At 31.2% G+C, this 16,941-nt stretch overlaps 2 protein-coding genes and 1 pseudogene across 2 annotated transcripts; all 3 read left to right on the top strand.

Annotated features, from left to right (window-relative positions):
• On the top strand, positions 1–2,586 carry LOC111008105 (Haloacid dehalogenase-like hydrolase (HAD) superfamily protein). Its single transcript, XM_022280689.2, has 4 exons — positions 1–275; positions 1,295–1,466; positions 1,799–1,915; positions 2,075–2,586. Exons 1-4 carry the CDS (start codon positions 166–168, stop codon positions 2,237–2,239), a joined length of 564 nt encoding a protein of 187 aa, XP_022136381.1. The 5' UTR covers positions 1–165; the 3' UTR covers positions 2,240–2,586.
• A 4,303-nt stretch (positions 2,587–6,889) lies between these two features.
• On the top strand, positions 6,890–7,957 carry LOC148211694 (uncharacterized; annotated as a pseudogene).
• Positions 7,958–11,920: 3,963 nt separating this feature from the next.
• On the top strand, positions 11,921–15,853 carry BETA-UP (beta-ureidopropionase). Its single transcript, XM_022281227.2, has 6 exons — positions 11,921–12,236; positions 13,312–13,419; positions 14,197–14,385; positions 14,529–14,756; positions 14,838–15,062; positions 15,387–15,853. Exons 1-6 carry the CDS (start codon positions 12,099–12,101, stop codon positions 15,750–15,752), a joined length of 1,254 nt encoding a protein of 417 aa, XP_022136919.1. The 5' UTR covers positions 11,921–12,098; the 3' UTR covers positions 15,753–15,853.
• The last annotated feature ends 1,088 nt before the right edge of the window (positions 15,854–16,941 follow it).

Here is a 16,941-nt window from a genome sequence, read left to right as displayed (position 1 = left end):
TTCAAAAAAGAAGGAAAAAAAAAAATAGGACATTCGTCTAAAATCTTGTAAACCAAAACCCAACTTCAACCGTTGAACGAACGCCATCGACCAATCAATCGCTCGAGAAAACGTGAATCGAAAGCACTCCGCATCGTCGGAGTGGTGACGAGCGAGGTAACAGAGATGGCCGACGAGAATGTCAAGGCGGAGGCTCTGCAGATTATAGGAATGTTCCAAGTTCTTCCAAAATTGGTGGTCTTCGACCTCGATTACACTCTCTGGCCATTCTATTGGTAATTTATCATTCTCTTCAAATTCACTTCCTGTCTGTTGACTCAGAAAAACGCATGTCCATAGATTCTTTCCTAGAACTGGTTAATCCGTTTGATTTTCGAGCCGATGAAGTTCTGTTATACTTCCCCTTCGAATTCGCAGTAAGGGAATTTGCGAAATAATTCGGTTACTGTGGTCTATTTTGACCTTTGTTTTAGTTGTTTTTCATCCTGTTCGCCCTATAATTAATTTGTTGACTCGAACGAGAAGATTGTTCGAAGAAATGAAACAGGACTACACCATGTTACAAATTAAATTCATTCACTACGTTTCGTGTTATTCTCCATCGAGATTGTTAATTAGGTTATTTTCCTATCTTATTAACTTATGTTCGTGGGACTTGAGCGAATTGGAATTAAAATGGAGCCGTGTATGGATACTAAGATCAATCTTTTCTTTTTCTTCTTTGTCAACGGCAGCCTTATGGCGTTCGTGTAGGCATTCGCGCCATAATCTCTACTGCGATTATCGTTTCTTAATCTGTAGTTATTAAGAAGTGTCAACTCTACAGCCCTAATCCTGAAGGAGGTTTTGCCCAACCTAAAGCCCGCTTTGAGACACAAAAAGGGTTATAAATTATTAAGTCCTTGTCTCTAAGTAGCAGCTCAGTTGGCAAGGGCTTTGGACCTCTTCATCATACTGGCTTAGAGGCTGAAGTTCGAACCTTTTTGGTGAGCTTAATGCCAAAAATCCTTGTCTCTCCGGGTCTGGGCCTTGGGGCGCGGGTGCTCCTGGGTATAGGCCATAGGAGAGCAAAGCTCCGAGTCCCCGTTATCATATAAAAAAAAAAAAAAATATATATATATATATATATTAACTTGTTAACTTAGGCTTGAACCCAAATAAGTTCTTACCATCAAGTCACCTATCGGGGTTGGTTGAGGATTAGTTATCAACCGTATAGACTTGCTTTACATGGTTGTTTCTGTAATTGTTAAGACGTATATCGAAGTTGACCCTCTTCGTGTTCTTTTTACAGTGAATGCCGCTCCAAACGTGATATGCCATCTCTGTATCCTCATGCCACAGGCATATTATATGCACTTAAAGACAAGGGAATTGACCTTGCAATTGCTTCTAGATCACCAACATCTGATATTGCCAAGACGTTTATTGACAAATTGGGCATCAAGTCCATGTTCGTAGCTCAGGTATTTCTTGTTCAGTTTCCAGCTTTGAAATTGTTGTATATTTCTTCTGGTTCCTCGTTGAATGACGAAAAATGATGTTTTTCCAGCAATATGATCATGCGAGGAGGAATGAACTTTGATATATTGTAGCTAAAAGAATAAATTAGTAAGGAGGAAATGCAATTTCTCTCCTACTAGCACTAAGTTGTACATGGTTTATTCAACAACCTTCCTATACAAGGAACATAGTCTTGGGTGCACTTCCTTCCATTTTTTTCTTAAATAATCGGCTTATAGTGGGATGTCTTCGTATTAATTCCATCCTGTTTTTCATGCTCAACCATCTTTACCAGGAGATTTTTTCCAGTTGGACGCACAAAACAGATCATTTTCAGAGAATTCATTCGAGGACAAATGTACCATTCAAATGTATGCTCTTCTTTGATGACGAGGATCGGAACATTGAAACTGTAAGACTCATTTTTACCACAGCTTATTTTCTATGTTTGTTGCATGTATCTAAGACGGTGCTTTTTGAAGATTGTATTGGCATAAATCCTTTTTTAAGGATGTCTTTTCTCTTTATTGCCATCTTAACAAAGATTTATGATGGTAATTGGTGACTACAGGTTTCAAAAATGGGAGTAACTAGTATTCTAGTTGACAACGGAGTAAATCTTGGCGCGCTGAGGCAAGGACTCTCGGAATACTCCCAGAATGTGAATAAAATTGAGAAGAACAAGCAGAAATGGAAAAAGTTCACTCAGAACTCAACTTCCTCGGAGAAAAAATGAGTAGAAGAATCGGCAGAGGAAATTGGTTATATGAACTGTGAGTCTCTTGTAACTTTTCCCTGTATTTGGAGGGATCACTATATAATTTCAGATGCACTTGCTGTCAACTACCTTAAGAATGTTCCCCTACATGCATATTCATACTCCTTAAAACATCAATCCATGAGTTGGATTCATTTAAAGAATTGAAGTAGAATTCGGGTTATGCCACCCCATTTGTACCTTTTGTAACCTTGTTAGCTTGGATTCGTCTTGTCAAGGTCGACCATTTATTTAGAAGCTGTGATAGGGGAAAGAAGTAATGATGTTTTCTGGGTTATATCTAAATGGTTGAAGTTAGACTGGTCTATGCATTTTTTCATCGACTTCAAATTGGATAAATCTGGACTCCCCCTAGTAAATTTTTGACAACTCATCCTTTTTTTAAACGAAATTTTTATTTTTGTATTTATCTAGGGTGCTCCTTATTGGGAGCAAAGTCTTATCCATTAAAATTTGTGGAGTGGAATTCCCTGGACTTGCTGCAGTCCTCAACCTGAAATTACACTGTTTGCTAATATTCCATTGTGCTCTATGTTTTGGTTGTTTGAATTGGGAAGTTGCTTTTTTTCTTTTTATTATTATTTTTTTATTTTGGATTAGATATAAATTGTTGGGTCTTGTCTTAATTTTATCTTGTATGCATTAAAATTTTCCAATGCAGCCTGCATTTTTCCCCTTCAAAACAAAGCATTTGCTTTAAATGTGTCCATTTGAGCAAGGTGTCTCTACTAGGTTGAAATCATTATTCCTGATGCAATGCTTTTATTGAAAACAAAAACTAACAGTAAATGTGCTAATCTAAATGTTCAATGGTTAATGCATTAGAATTTTATTTTTTTTCTAGGTCGAAGGTTCGACACTATGTTTTGTAATGTTATATTCTAAGAAAATTATTAGTAAATTGTTCAATAATAATTATGTATAGGTTTTAAGGTGGTGTTTTTTTTAAAAAAATAATTTTGGTTAGTTGTTAGTACGATAATGTATTTAATAACTCCATTTTTTCTATAATAATCTATTTTATGTTGGGTAAGTTCTAACGGACGAACCATGACGTGTCAGTAAGTGGATTACAATATAGTCAATCAATTTAATCTTCAAATAGTTTATCTTAAATGTTAGTTTATTGTGCCAGAGTGACTATAGCTTAACAGTAATTGGTATCTATATACTTGTTGACTATGGTTCATATTTAGATAGGACAATCGTAAGTCGTTAAATACCTAACATAGTCTTTTAAAATTCTTTTGGCAGTGTTTTGATTTTTTTCTTCTTGTTTCCTATCCCCCATTTGTTGTTTTTTTTTAAAACAAATAAAACAACATTGTTTTTGGTAATAGTTGTTTTTTTCTTTTTTCTTTTTCTATTTTTTTATCGAAAACAACAAACATAAAATGTTTTTTCTTCTACATTATAAACATAAATGTTTTCGATGACTATTTTTCTGTTCACCCACAATTTAACTTAAAAATCAATACTTTTACATTAAATGTGGCTTTCAATATAAAAAAAATTAAAATTATAATGATGCATTTAATTCTTTCAATATTTATTACCAAGCACAACTAATAAAATAATATTTTATGAAATTATGTTCACTCCCTTACAACTTCTTTAGCATATTTTCACCTCGATTAGAAACACGTTTGAATTATTGACTAAATTGAAAAATGCAGAAACAAATTTTTTAAACTAACTTTTTTTAGTTTCCTAAGAATTGACAGCAAAGTAAAGAAATATATTAGTTACCGAACAATGCCAACAAAATTTATTAAACACTTTTAAAAGTTTAGTTTAAGACCGTTTGATAACAATTTATGTTTTTGTTTTCCTTTTTTATGTTTTATGCTTTTTGTTTTTAAAAAACAAAAATAATTGATAACTGTTTTTATTTTTTATTTTTTCAAAAACTAAAAACCAAAATATGTTTATAATCAATTTTTTGTTTTCTATTTTAAAAAACTTATAAAATTGAAAATATATGTTAGATATAGAAAAATCTATATAAAATATGGATATGAAAATGACGTGGGGTAAGAGAGGGATGCCCTCTCCCACTAAATTTTTAATTCTCATACAAGTTCAAGAATCCACATTTGGATGGGAGGATCTAGTTTAATAGTTAATTTTAATTATTTTTAGAATTTAAAAAATAAAAACTAATAGAGATATATAATTTTATTAATAAATTATTATTTACTAGTATAAATAATTAGATTCATAATTATTAATAATTTAGTAAAATAATTAATAAAATATATATTAATTATTAAAAAATAGAATGGGAGACGGGACATGGTGAGAAATTCATTCTCTGTTATTAAAGTGGGAACTCGACCTACGAGAATTTTTACCATCTCTAACGTAAAGATTGTGAAAATAAAAGTTTAGAGAGAAAAAAAAAACCTTTTAAAAGAGAAATTTGAAAGAGTTATACAAATGTTAGAAAAACAAAGTACCAAGAGAAAAGTTAAACTCAAAAATAAAAAGTTATAGGAGAGAGTAAGGTTGATAGTAAAAGTCTATTAAAGAAAGAAAAAAAATTAGAAAGGGAAACAAAAATTACAGTGAAAACAAAATTTAGACCCTAAAAATTCAAAATATATTTGTTATAAAAAGATAAATAAATAAAAAGAGAAATAGAATTTAACAATAAAACATTCAGTTATACAAAGGTTTAAGATATATTTATTAGAGAAAAAATGGACTATATCAGTGTTCGAAATGTCAATATTGAGGTCCCGATTTTACGGATATGTCAATGTCGACGGATATTTCGGGAAAAATAATGGAAATTGATTGAAATTTTTTGAATTAGCAACTAAAACTTGGATTGTAACTTAATTAACATATAACTGAATATGACCATTTTACTTGTGAAAATGTCGACATGGAAATATCCAAAAAAATATTTTTTTCTTTAATGAAGATTGATGAAAATTATTTGAATAAGTAAAGTAAACTTTAATTGTAAACTTTTGACTATTTCTTTAATGTATTTCATGATAGGAATTCATTTATTATATGATAATTACAAATTTGTTTTCCAGACACATTTCTAATATCTAATTGAACTCATACCTTTTTACTTTTTACCTAATTCTCTTTTCAAATTGGAATTTACACATTTTCAAATCAATTATCAATCCAACTTTCCAATCAAATTTACACAATTTTCAAACACATTTATAATCACTCAAATTATTTTATTATTTATTTATTTTTTACTTTTTACCTACTTTTCTTTTCAAATTTGAATTTACACATTTTTCAAATCAATAATCAATTAAACTTTCCAATCAAATTTACACAATTTCCGAACACATTTCTAATTCACTAAAATTATTTTTACTCTTTTATTACTTTTCTTTTCAAATTTGAATTTACATGTTTTTCAAACAAATTCTCAAATCAATCACCAATCCAATTTTCCAATCAAATTTACACAATTTCCAAACATATTTCTAATTCACTCAAATTATTATTATTAGTTTTTACTCTTTTACTTTTTACCTACTTTTCTTTTCAAATTTTAATTTACACATTTTTCAAACACATTTTCAAACCAATCATCAATCTGACTTTCTAATCAAATTTATACAATTTCCAAACGCATTTATAATTCATTCAAATTATTTTTACTCTTTTACTACTTTTCTTTTCAAATTTGAATTGACACATTTTTCAATCACATTTTCAAATCAATTATCAATCCAACTTTCCAATCAAATTTACACAATTTCTAAACACATCTCTAATTCACTCAAATTATTTTTACTTTTTAACTACGTTTCTTTTCAAATTTGAATTTACACAATTTTCAAACACATTTCCAAATCAATCATCAATCCAATTTTCCAACCAAATTGACACAATTTCCAAATACATTTCTAATTCACTCAAATTATTATTATTATTATTATTATTATTATTATTATTATTATTATGTTTTACTTTTTACCTACTTTTCTTTTCAAATTTGAATTTACACATTTTTTTAACACATTTTCAAATCAATTATCAATCTAACTTTACAATCAAATTTACACAATTTTCAAATACATTTCTAATTCACTCAAATTATTATTTTTTTATTTTTTATTTTTGTTTGTACTTTTTACAAACTTTTTTTTCAAATTTGAATTTACATATTTTTCAAACACATTTTCAAATTTATCATCATTCCAACTTTCCAATCAAATTTACACAATTTCCAAACATATTTCTAATTCACTCAAATTATTTATTTTTTTATTTTTTTTACCTTTTTATTATATTTGAATTATTTTTTTATTTTTACCAACTATAAATACCCCTACTTTCAATTCTTCTTCACAACTCACTCAATTTTAAATTTTCAATACTCTCTAAAATCTTTCTCTCATTCACTTTGTTCACACCTTAATCTCAAATTCTCTATGCTCAAGGTTTGTTATCTATCTCTATATTCAAGGTTGCTAACCTATCTTATCTTTTTTAAAAAAAAAAATTAAAGTAAAAAATGCTGATTATCATTCATCATCTTAAATGTATTTATTGTATTACACATAGTTTAATATTAAAATTATTTATCGTTAATTTTTGTTATTCTTTTTGTTTCAATCATAGATGGAAGGCAGACATGTAGATTCAGTTTGGGCTTATTGTCGTCCAATTGAGGGAAACTAAAGTGGCACCATATGTAACTTTTGTAATATAGTTATTAAAAGTGGTGAGATCACTAGATTCAAGCACCACTTGTCTGGTAAGGATCCGAAAAAGAATACTAGACCGTGCCCCAATGTCCCACCTGAAGTGAGACAACAAATGATAGAGGGGTTTAAGGTAAAGGAAACAAAAAAAATGAAAAAAAACAAAAAAGTTGAAACAAATATAAGATGAGCTACAAGGTAGCTTGAAAAGTAAAAAAGTTATGACGATTCTGGGTCAGATGTTGAAATGTACCAAGTAGATTCGTGAAGTCATGCGTGCTTCAAGAAAAACTGTACAAATGGAGGAAAAGTTTTGTAGGAGTGGATTTGAGCATGGTCAAAGCTCAAGTCAATTAAAAAGTCTAGTAATATGTGTGAGCCTTCGTACTACAAGTCACAAGGTTCAAATAGAAGAACATAAAATATATGTTCACGAAGGGAGAGTAAAGGATACAATGAGTCGTCTTATCTCACGATTCTTTATTTTTGACAATATCCCAGCTAACAAAGCTGAATCGCATCATTTCAAGAATATGATAGTCGGAGCACAACAAGCTGGTAAGTATGCTTATTAAATTATTTTGAGTGGAATTGTTTTAAATATAATTATACTTGCATAGATACTAAAATATTTTAATATTTTGTAGGTATGAGGATTGATGTACCGACACCATATGAAATTCACACAAAGTATTTAAATCGTGAGTTTGAAGAGATGGAGGAATATGTCAATGCACAGAAATCAAAGTGAGAAACTTAAAGATGCACTATCATATGTGATAGATGAATTGGACCAACGAAATTATCCATCATCAATTTCATGGTATACTGTAAAGGTACCATTGTTTACTTAAGGTCAATTGATGCTTATAATCAAGTTAAATACCATAAGTACATTTATAATCTCCTCAAGAGCGTCATACACGAGGTAGAGAGCGAAAAAAGTAGTCCAGATAGTCACATACAATGGGTCTGCATTCAATAAAGCTAGGGAATCGATTATGAAAAAGTTTTTAACATTTATTGGACACATAGTACAGCCCATTGTGTTGATTTGATGTTTTAAGGATATTGGCAAGCGAGAATCAATGGATGGAATAATCAAATATGCACGGGGTGACCAATTACATATATAATCATGGTTGGTTGCTTGCCAAAATGGGCAAGAATTGTGTGGACTTATATAATCCGACCTGGTAGCACTAGTTTGCTACAAATTATCTTGCCTTAAATAGTATGCTGAAAAAGAAGGCAGGATTGAAACGATTATTCACTGATGATGCATGGCTTAGTGATAAGTTGAGCTGGACACCTATCAATAAAGCTATTGAATATGTGTATTGAGCAACTCGTTTTGGGATCAAGTGCAGGTACTTGTTGACATTTTCGAGCCTATGTACATGGTTATTCGAATTGTGGATAGCGAAGTTGTTCCAACCATGCCGATTATCTATATTTTGATTGAAAATCTGAAACTTAGAATCAATCAAATAAAACTTAGAAGTCGAGCCACTAAAATAATTCAGAATCGATGAGATAAGACATTTTCTCACCCTCTTCATGTTACAGGTAATTTTTCATTCTAATTATAAATTATAAGTTATACTAATGAATTATATTAGTATAACTTATATGCTACAATATTTTGAATTTTGAATAAATTGACTATACTATATTTTCCAAACATAGTCCTGTCTAGGTTGAAGTTTTAAGCTTACAGTAATGGAACACCTCTACCTGACAATCCATATGAAAAATAAGTTGGTTAAATATATTCACTTTTTTCTAACTTCAATAAATTGACCATAATTAACTTTCACTAATGATAGTATTGTCTCTATGTTAGGTATTTCAGCAGACACTAATGAAACACTCCTGCCTAGAAATTACTTTGAAAGTTTAGACTTAACTTATTTTCATCAATTGTCATATTCTTACATTTAGGGGTGATATTCAAGTTTTATTCTTACATTTAATGGTTAAAGGTGATTAATTATAAACTAATTAATCTACCATTCAAGTTTTATTTGTTAATTAAAAAAACACTCATTAATTTCCACAATTTCCATTATTTTTTTTCGAAATATTCATCGACATCGATATGTCCGTAAAATTAGGTCATCTATATTTCTATCGTCATTGACATTTCGAATACCGCTCCCCACCTATTTAATTATTGACTTTTAATTAAGAAAAAGTCTAAATAATAATGTAGTTCCTCTCGTGCATAGTCTATAATCATCATTCATATTGCGCCGCCTCCAATATAGGAAATCTGGTATTTACCACCCAAGTATTTTCCTCTAACACCAATTCCCAATATTTTTTCTCTAATAAACAAAATGGAGTTTTTCCTTCCATTTTTCATTGATACATATATACAAAATATGTTCAATATCATCTAAAACCAAGTGTACGAAGCATAACCAATGAAAAATCTCAATTCTTGATATCGCATCGTATCACCTCCTTCAAATGAGCATGCAAATCGTAAACGTCCAACTTATCAATTAGTAGATTGAATTGCTTCTTTCCAAAGATCTTAGTAAAGATATTTGCCAATTGTACCGATGTTGAAACATCAGATAGTGCAATTAGACCTTATTTGATGATATCCCAAATAGAGTGATATTTAACTTTGACGTATTTTGTTCGTTTGTGAAAAACTGGATTATATATTATGTGTAATGCAGTGTTCATACTAACTACTGCAAAAAAAAAAAAAAAAATAGAGATTGTCTTAGACGATGAACTTCCAACTACAAAAACTCCCGAATACAGAATTAGACCCTTCAACAATTTTAGTTCGCGTATAATAGAAGCTACGAAACGGTATTATGCATTGACCAAATGGAGTTTTTTACTCCGATTTCTCATTGATTTAATTATATATCTATAGTATATATAAAAGGGGTTATAAGGAGAGACTTTATCTCCCTATTTTGCCCTTTAACTTTAAATATTTTCCTTATTATGTTGATGGCAATTTTGTCATTCACTCCCTACTCATTTTTTTATATATAATTTATGTATTAATAAAGGAAGTTATTAAATGTGGCCATGAACGTGCACATCTTATCGACCCACTAAGAAAAGTAACTGTTTGTAATTTTTTTTTTAACAAAATGAATTTTATTAAAGACCATCAATGATTACGTGTATAGAATAATGTCTATTGGCATCATTAGGAAAACAAGTGGGAAAAAAATTATCCCTTATATTAACAATCCACATAAACTTTTATGCCGCTTGAAAATATTAATAATCCAAGAGACATATTTTTTTCACGCCAGCCAAATTTCCTGAACCAAAACTGTTATAAAATTAGAAAGACAACTGTAAACCATTTATATTCTAATAAATATAATCATCTTGATTGTGATATAATTAATTTTTAAAATGTCCCGTTTCAAAACGAAGAAATTAAAATTAAAATTAAAAAAAATCAAAGGAAAAGAAAGTTGACAGAATATGGGAGAAGAACCAAAGAAAATCCACAAAAAAACATGTCATTACGTGACTTACTCTCATCACCAAATCCTCAGTTTGCCTTTGTTCCTCTCCTTGTTCTCAAGTGTGCTATTCTATTCTCTCTTTGAATTCGTGTATTTTTTTTGGAATTATCATTGTTGAATTTTCTTCTCTCTACTTTCGTTTTTTTGTTCAGGAGAAGATTTGTTGGCAATGAATGGAAAGGTAATCATCATCGAACGGTAGATCAGAGCATGGACAAAATTAGGTTAGGGAAAGAATAATTCGATGAAAACTGGGTTGATTATTTTTTTTTTCCGATGTGAAATTCGCAGAAGAATTAGTAGGTGTGTCACAAGGTCGTCATTGGCTCAAGGGCGAATATGAACTACTTCGCAGGTGGATTGCAGGATAATGTAGAAAGGATATGCCCCTGATAATTTGATCAACCACACCTTGATAACCCATAAATCTCTATTATCGTTCCAGATGGAAGAACCAGCGCAACTGTGACTTAACTATGCTCTCATCGTCATCATTAATCCAAGGTAGTATGCCTTTCCATTTTTAACACCAAATCTCTCTAATTTTGTCTGTTCTTCATTCTTTTTTCAGTTTTTTTTTTTTTTGTGGTGGTTCCAATTTTTCAAGTCATCAAAACTATATTTACACTTGAATTATATAGGAGACAATTACCTAACTCAAGAGAAAATTTTTTAAGTGATTTAAGAAGTTTTATATGAAGCTGTGATTATGTAGGTGGGAAGAGATAGATATTGAATATTAAAAAACCTTCCCCATCAAAACTATCGGCTTTAGCCTCTCTCTTTTTTTTTTCTTTCTTTCTTTTCAAACGTGTGTATTTTAAGGATTACTTGCTTCCATCATGTTAAGATCCTTTTTAGAAAGATTTAAATGTTGATTCCTTAGCACTCATCTTTAATATTTTTTTTAAAATATCATTTTCTTTGTCAAAAATTTAGTGGTGGTCATCTAAAAATTGGTACTGATACGTTTCTAAAGAAGCTATACTAAATAAGAAAATCTATTTATAAATTAGATCAAACGAAAATAATATACATTACATGTATTTCAAAAATCAATTTGCAAACTATACAAAATCTAAGTCTTACCTTTTATGTGTTAGTGGGTGGAGATAGAAAAAGGGAGAGAAAATTAAAGAAATTTAGAGGGATGGTAATAAAAAGAGTTTGTATTTAACTGACAAAATTACTCCAAATAAATAGTAATAAGATGATAAATTTCACGTGCATCGCACGTGTTACTAACTAGTATATATAAAAGATATGTTCAATATTTGCCTAGAAAACAGATAAAGGAAGAAAACATAATAAACACGATAATAAATGAGGAATCTCAATCTCCATATGGTATCACAACGTTACTCGATATTTTTCCCCTAAGAAACAGCGTTACCAAATTTCGGACTAACTTTCATACAAATACACGCATCTGGCGCATCTTGATAGCGATATAGATTAATTGCATGCTAGCCTAGCAGCATGATCGCTCCGCTGGTTTTACTTTAATTTATCTGAGAAACGACAATCGCATAATCAATCATCATCCAATCGCACTTAATCACTCCTCTCTCTCTCTCCTCAATTCAACCAACCAAGCTTGGAAGAGAGAAAATGGAGAAGACCTCAGAGACCAACGCCACAAACGGGGAGCTCAAGGATGTAAAAGACGCCATTAACAATGGATCGGTCTGTGGATATGACTCGCTCCATCAACTCCTCGCCCAAAATCTCAAACCCGAGTTATTCCAGGTCGGTTCTCTCTTGATTTTCTCTGTGTGGCTAGAGTTTACTAAATCGTAAGCGATTACGGAAAAAAATTTGTTTATCATCTGTTTGTGGATGTCGATTGTTTTTGCATATTCGTTTCTGGACTTTTGGGCGGTGGAATTTGCGTATCGGGAATCTAAGTTTGATTCATAGGTCTAATCAGCCTCTTAAACATTTCGGTTTTGAAATTGAACTGTTATTACTCTAGTATCGGCTAAAATTTTGAATATCACCATGTCAGTTATACCAAATGGATATTGCTGTAACTTTCTGCTGAGGAGCCTTTATTTCGTTGAGAAGAACTAATTGCAGTCATAGATATTCTGCAGTGCCTGACTATTTTGCATTGCATCTACTGATCTAGCTATCTAGTGTAGGTAGATGTGAATCCTGTACCAACTTTGTACATGGACTATTGAATTCAATGTCAACGGATTCTGTATAGTACAGACTAACATTTTTATTTATGTTTTTGTTTCTAAAAATCCTGCTTATTTACTAACAGTTTCCATCACTAAAGTAGGTTTTTAGTTTTAAAAAGTCTGTTTTGTTTTTAGAAGTTGACTAAGAAACTGAAAAATTAAATAAATAAAACATGGGTAAAAATAGTTTTCACAAGCTTATTTTTTTCAATAATTGAAAAGCAATGGCAAAATCTGTTTGAAACAGGCCCATGAAGGTTTTTTAGTCAGCAATGTGATAGAAAACTGAGATTATCAGATTCGCGTTGCCAAGTAACTAAAAAACAAATAAAAATCATGCTGTGTATTTACTGATTTTTCTTGTGAAAAATGTGTTCGGTCCTTACAATTATTTTACTATATTGTAGCCTAACAAGTACAAAACCTCTACTATTCATTTGGCTTTCACTTATCAAGAAGTTGCAAATTTAACATTTCTAGCATCTGCTGCAAAATTGGAGAAAATCGGTTAAATTTTATTTCCTCCTCATGCCAACTTATTCTGAAGTAACATAAGTTTTTTATTTTTTTATACTTCCATTATTTTGTCCTTTTGAAATATTCTGCTAATTTTCACATTTCATTGCCAATCCCAGGAAGTTAGCCGGATGCTATTAGGGCTTAACTGCGGAAAGCTGCTTCAAAGTATTTCTATTGCTGAGCCTGTGAAGAGTCTTTCACTAAAACATGATTTCGACCTCCAGGTAATCACTTGAAGGAGTCCCTTTTTAAGTTTCTTTGATAACTTATTATTTGCATTGCAGAAACCATATTATATTTGTAACTGCTTTAAGAAGAATTTGAGTTTATGATTGGGTTGCAGAGATTTAATTTACCAGAAGCAGTTAGCAATGGTTATCTTTTATTTTGAAGGTTTAGTTGTCACGTTGTCATGTTGGTAATCCACCATTTCCATGTTGAAGTACACTGAAAGCAATGAATTAAAGGTTTGTCTTTTAATGGAGCACACCGAAGAAGTAATGGAGATCAATAAAGGAAAATTAAGAGATTCTGCGCTGATAATTGTCTTTTCCTAGAGAATCGGGGGTCAGCATGAGGCTGTGTAGTCTTTTATAACTTACATCGATTTGTCTCTTGCTCTTTCTTTCGTGCATGCACAAAAATAGGAAATATTAAAATGATTCAAATCTATGATAGTTAATCAGACCTTTTTGTGGTCATTATAACACATTAATTATCCAACAAAGGGGAGACGGTGCCTGTTATATGATAGAATAAGATTTTTGTGGCATTTGAGAGCCCCTCTCTTCAAATCTTATAAGAAGAGGCTTCTACCTGCAAAAACATTATTGCGACCTACAAACTCTATGCTGATTTATGTCATAGCACTTATTTTATTCACTGTGTGACATCTTTGTGATCAACAGCACTAGTGGTTTTTGGACTTTTTTTTTTTTTTTTTTTTATTTCTATGCCATTTTATTGATGCTTATATATACTATTCTTGTAAATCATTTCAGGCATACAGCTTTCATGCGGACAAGGAATCATTCAGAGAATCTAGAATAGTAAGGGTGGGTCTCATTCAAAATTCTATTGCTCTTCCAACAACTGCCCCTTTTTCAGATCAAAAGAGGGCTATTTTTGAGAAAGTAAAGCCAATTGTTGATGCAGCAGGCGCTTCAGGAGTCAACATATTGTGCTTGCAAGTAGGTTACCATGGCCAACTTTCTTTTCTGGATTTCTAATTATATTTTCTGACATTTGGGATTTTTCCTTGTGTGGGTGGGATGCGTTCACTGTCCGGAAATCTGAATTTCAATGTGATATCCATACATTTACGTATATGTAGGAAGCATGGATGATGCCATTTGCCTTTTGTACACGTGAGAAGAAGTGGTGTGAATTTGCAGAGCCACTCGATGGGGAATCGACACGGTTCCTTCAGGATCTTGCATTAAGATACAACATGGTCATTATAAGTTCTATTCTTGAGAGAGATGTTAGTCATGGAGATACCTTATGGAATACTGCTGTTGTAATTGGAAATCATGGAAATATAATTGGCAAGCATCGCAAGGTAACTCGCCGTTCGTGGAGTTAGCTTTCCTATCACACTCTCTTGGCTGTCAAAACTATTTTGGTTATTGTCATTTTGCAGAACCATATACCAAGAGTTGGCGATTTCAACGAGAGCACATATTACATGGAAGGAAATACTGGGCATCCTGTGTTTGAGACAACCTACGGGAAAATTGCGGTAAACATATGTTATGGGAGGCACCACCCTTTGAACTGGTTAGCTTTCGGCTTAAACGGTGCTGAGATTGTTTTCAACCCTTCTGCAACTGTTGGTGAACTCAGTGAACCAATGTGGCCTATTGAGGTTAGTCTTTTAACTTGTTTCATCCGTTTCTTGTTTTTTCCAAGTAATCATTTCACTTATACCACAAGAGTCGAACAAAACAAGGCAAATGAATGCAGATAATTGTTCTTTTTCCTTTAATTTATACCTACAAATCCCATTTTTTCATTTGTTGCCTCCGGCTTAGATTCTTTGACTTTTGCTGATTACATCCGTCGGCTTAGTTCTCTGTGATTGTTGTTTGAGCAGCCTGTTACTATACTAGTTCTACCATCCTCTTTGGAAAACCTAAAAAAACTTTTATCTCCAATCTATAACTTTGATTGACATGTTCTGAATTTGCAGGCTCGCAATGCAGCAATAGCGAATAGTTACTTTGTTGGATCGATCAATCGTGTTGGCACCGAGACATTCCCAAATCCATTCACTTCAGGCGATGGGAAACCGCAGCATGCAGATTTTGGTCACTTTTACGGGTCCAGCCATTTCTCCGCACCAGATGCATCTTGCACTCCCTCGCTCTCACGTTTTCGAGATGGTTTGTTAATCTCCGACATGGATCTTAACTTGTGTAGGCAGCTGAAAGATAAATGGGGATTCCGAATGACTGCTCGGTACGAGATGTATGCCGAAACACTTGCTCGGTATCTGAAGCCTGACTTCAAGCCTCAAGTCATTTCTGATCCTTTGTTACACAAGAAGGCAACTTGAAGTTTACTCACTCAGTTGGAAAATCTGGAAAAGATACCAATGTGTAAGTTAAAAACATATTGAATGTTTCTAATCCAATGTGAAAAAGTAAGTTCAGTTTCCCTTCTTTTCTAGGATTTGCTCAAAATTTACCTGTTTATAGACAAATCAAATAAAAGAAGGAATTCTCCTGATGAGTGGAAAGTGGCAATGGTGCTAAACTTAAAAATAATAATAATAATAATAATAATAAATATATATATATATATATATATATATATTTGGTTAAAAAACACATTTAGTCCCTCTACTTTCACTTCGGTAAAGTAACGATTTAATCCCTGAACCTTAGTTTGTAATGATTTAGTTCTTGTACTTTCAGATGGATAACAATTTAGTCATTAAACTTTAATATGTAACAATTTAGTCCTTATAATTTAAAGTTGATAACGATTTAGTCCTTATCGTAAATTCTTTTTTTGTTAAGTTTCTTGTATGTATAGATTGACAAACTAAAGAAGGGATCAAATATGTTTATGAATTAGAAATATTAAATTATTATATGATAAAATTTGACACTTAATTTTAATAAAAAAAATTAGGATAGGGATTAAATTGTTACAAATGAGGCTAAATCGTTAAAAAATTAAATAAAAATACACCTAATTTCTTTTTCTTTCTTTTCTAATAAATAATAAAAATGTTTTTGATGGGATAGTTTAATTGAAAACAAACATACTCATAAAATAGAAATACTGGTTGCTTTCATATATTTTTTTTATTAGCGTATCATGAGTCATTTAATCCCAACTAAAACACATTTACCAAAATATTATTTGAACTTAATTAATATGAACTTTATTATCTAATAACAAATTCCTAAAATCGTGCAAGTACATAATTAAAATCAACAATATTTCTATTAAATTATTGGTTTTAAATTATACTTTTTTATATTAATAAAGTTAAATCTCTATAATTTTCAAGCACTTTCTAATGCTGTAGGGAGTCGAACATAATTATTTTGAATATAAGTTATATATGAGTGATATGTGTATGGATATTTTCATTGCGGTAACATAAATTGTGAATAACTTGTCAATTTGAACTTAATTTAATAATAAGACACGTATTTCTATTTTCAAAAGGTTGATGATTCGACTAAAAGACATGCGAGATTGTGAATGGCAAAAGTACATGGATAAATTGT

Source organism: Momordica charantia, assembly GCF_013281855.1.
Source record: "Momordica charantia cultivar OHB3-1 chromosome 4 unlocalized genomic scaffold, Mcharantia_2.0 BLBB01000004.1, whole genome shotgun sequence".
NCBI classification, from domain to species: Eukaryota; Viridiplantae; Streptophyta; class Magnoliopsida; order Cucurbitales; family Cucurbitaceae; genus Momordica; species Momordica charantia.
This window is presented reverse-complemented; position numbering and strand designations above follow the sequence as displayed.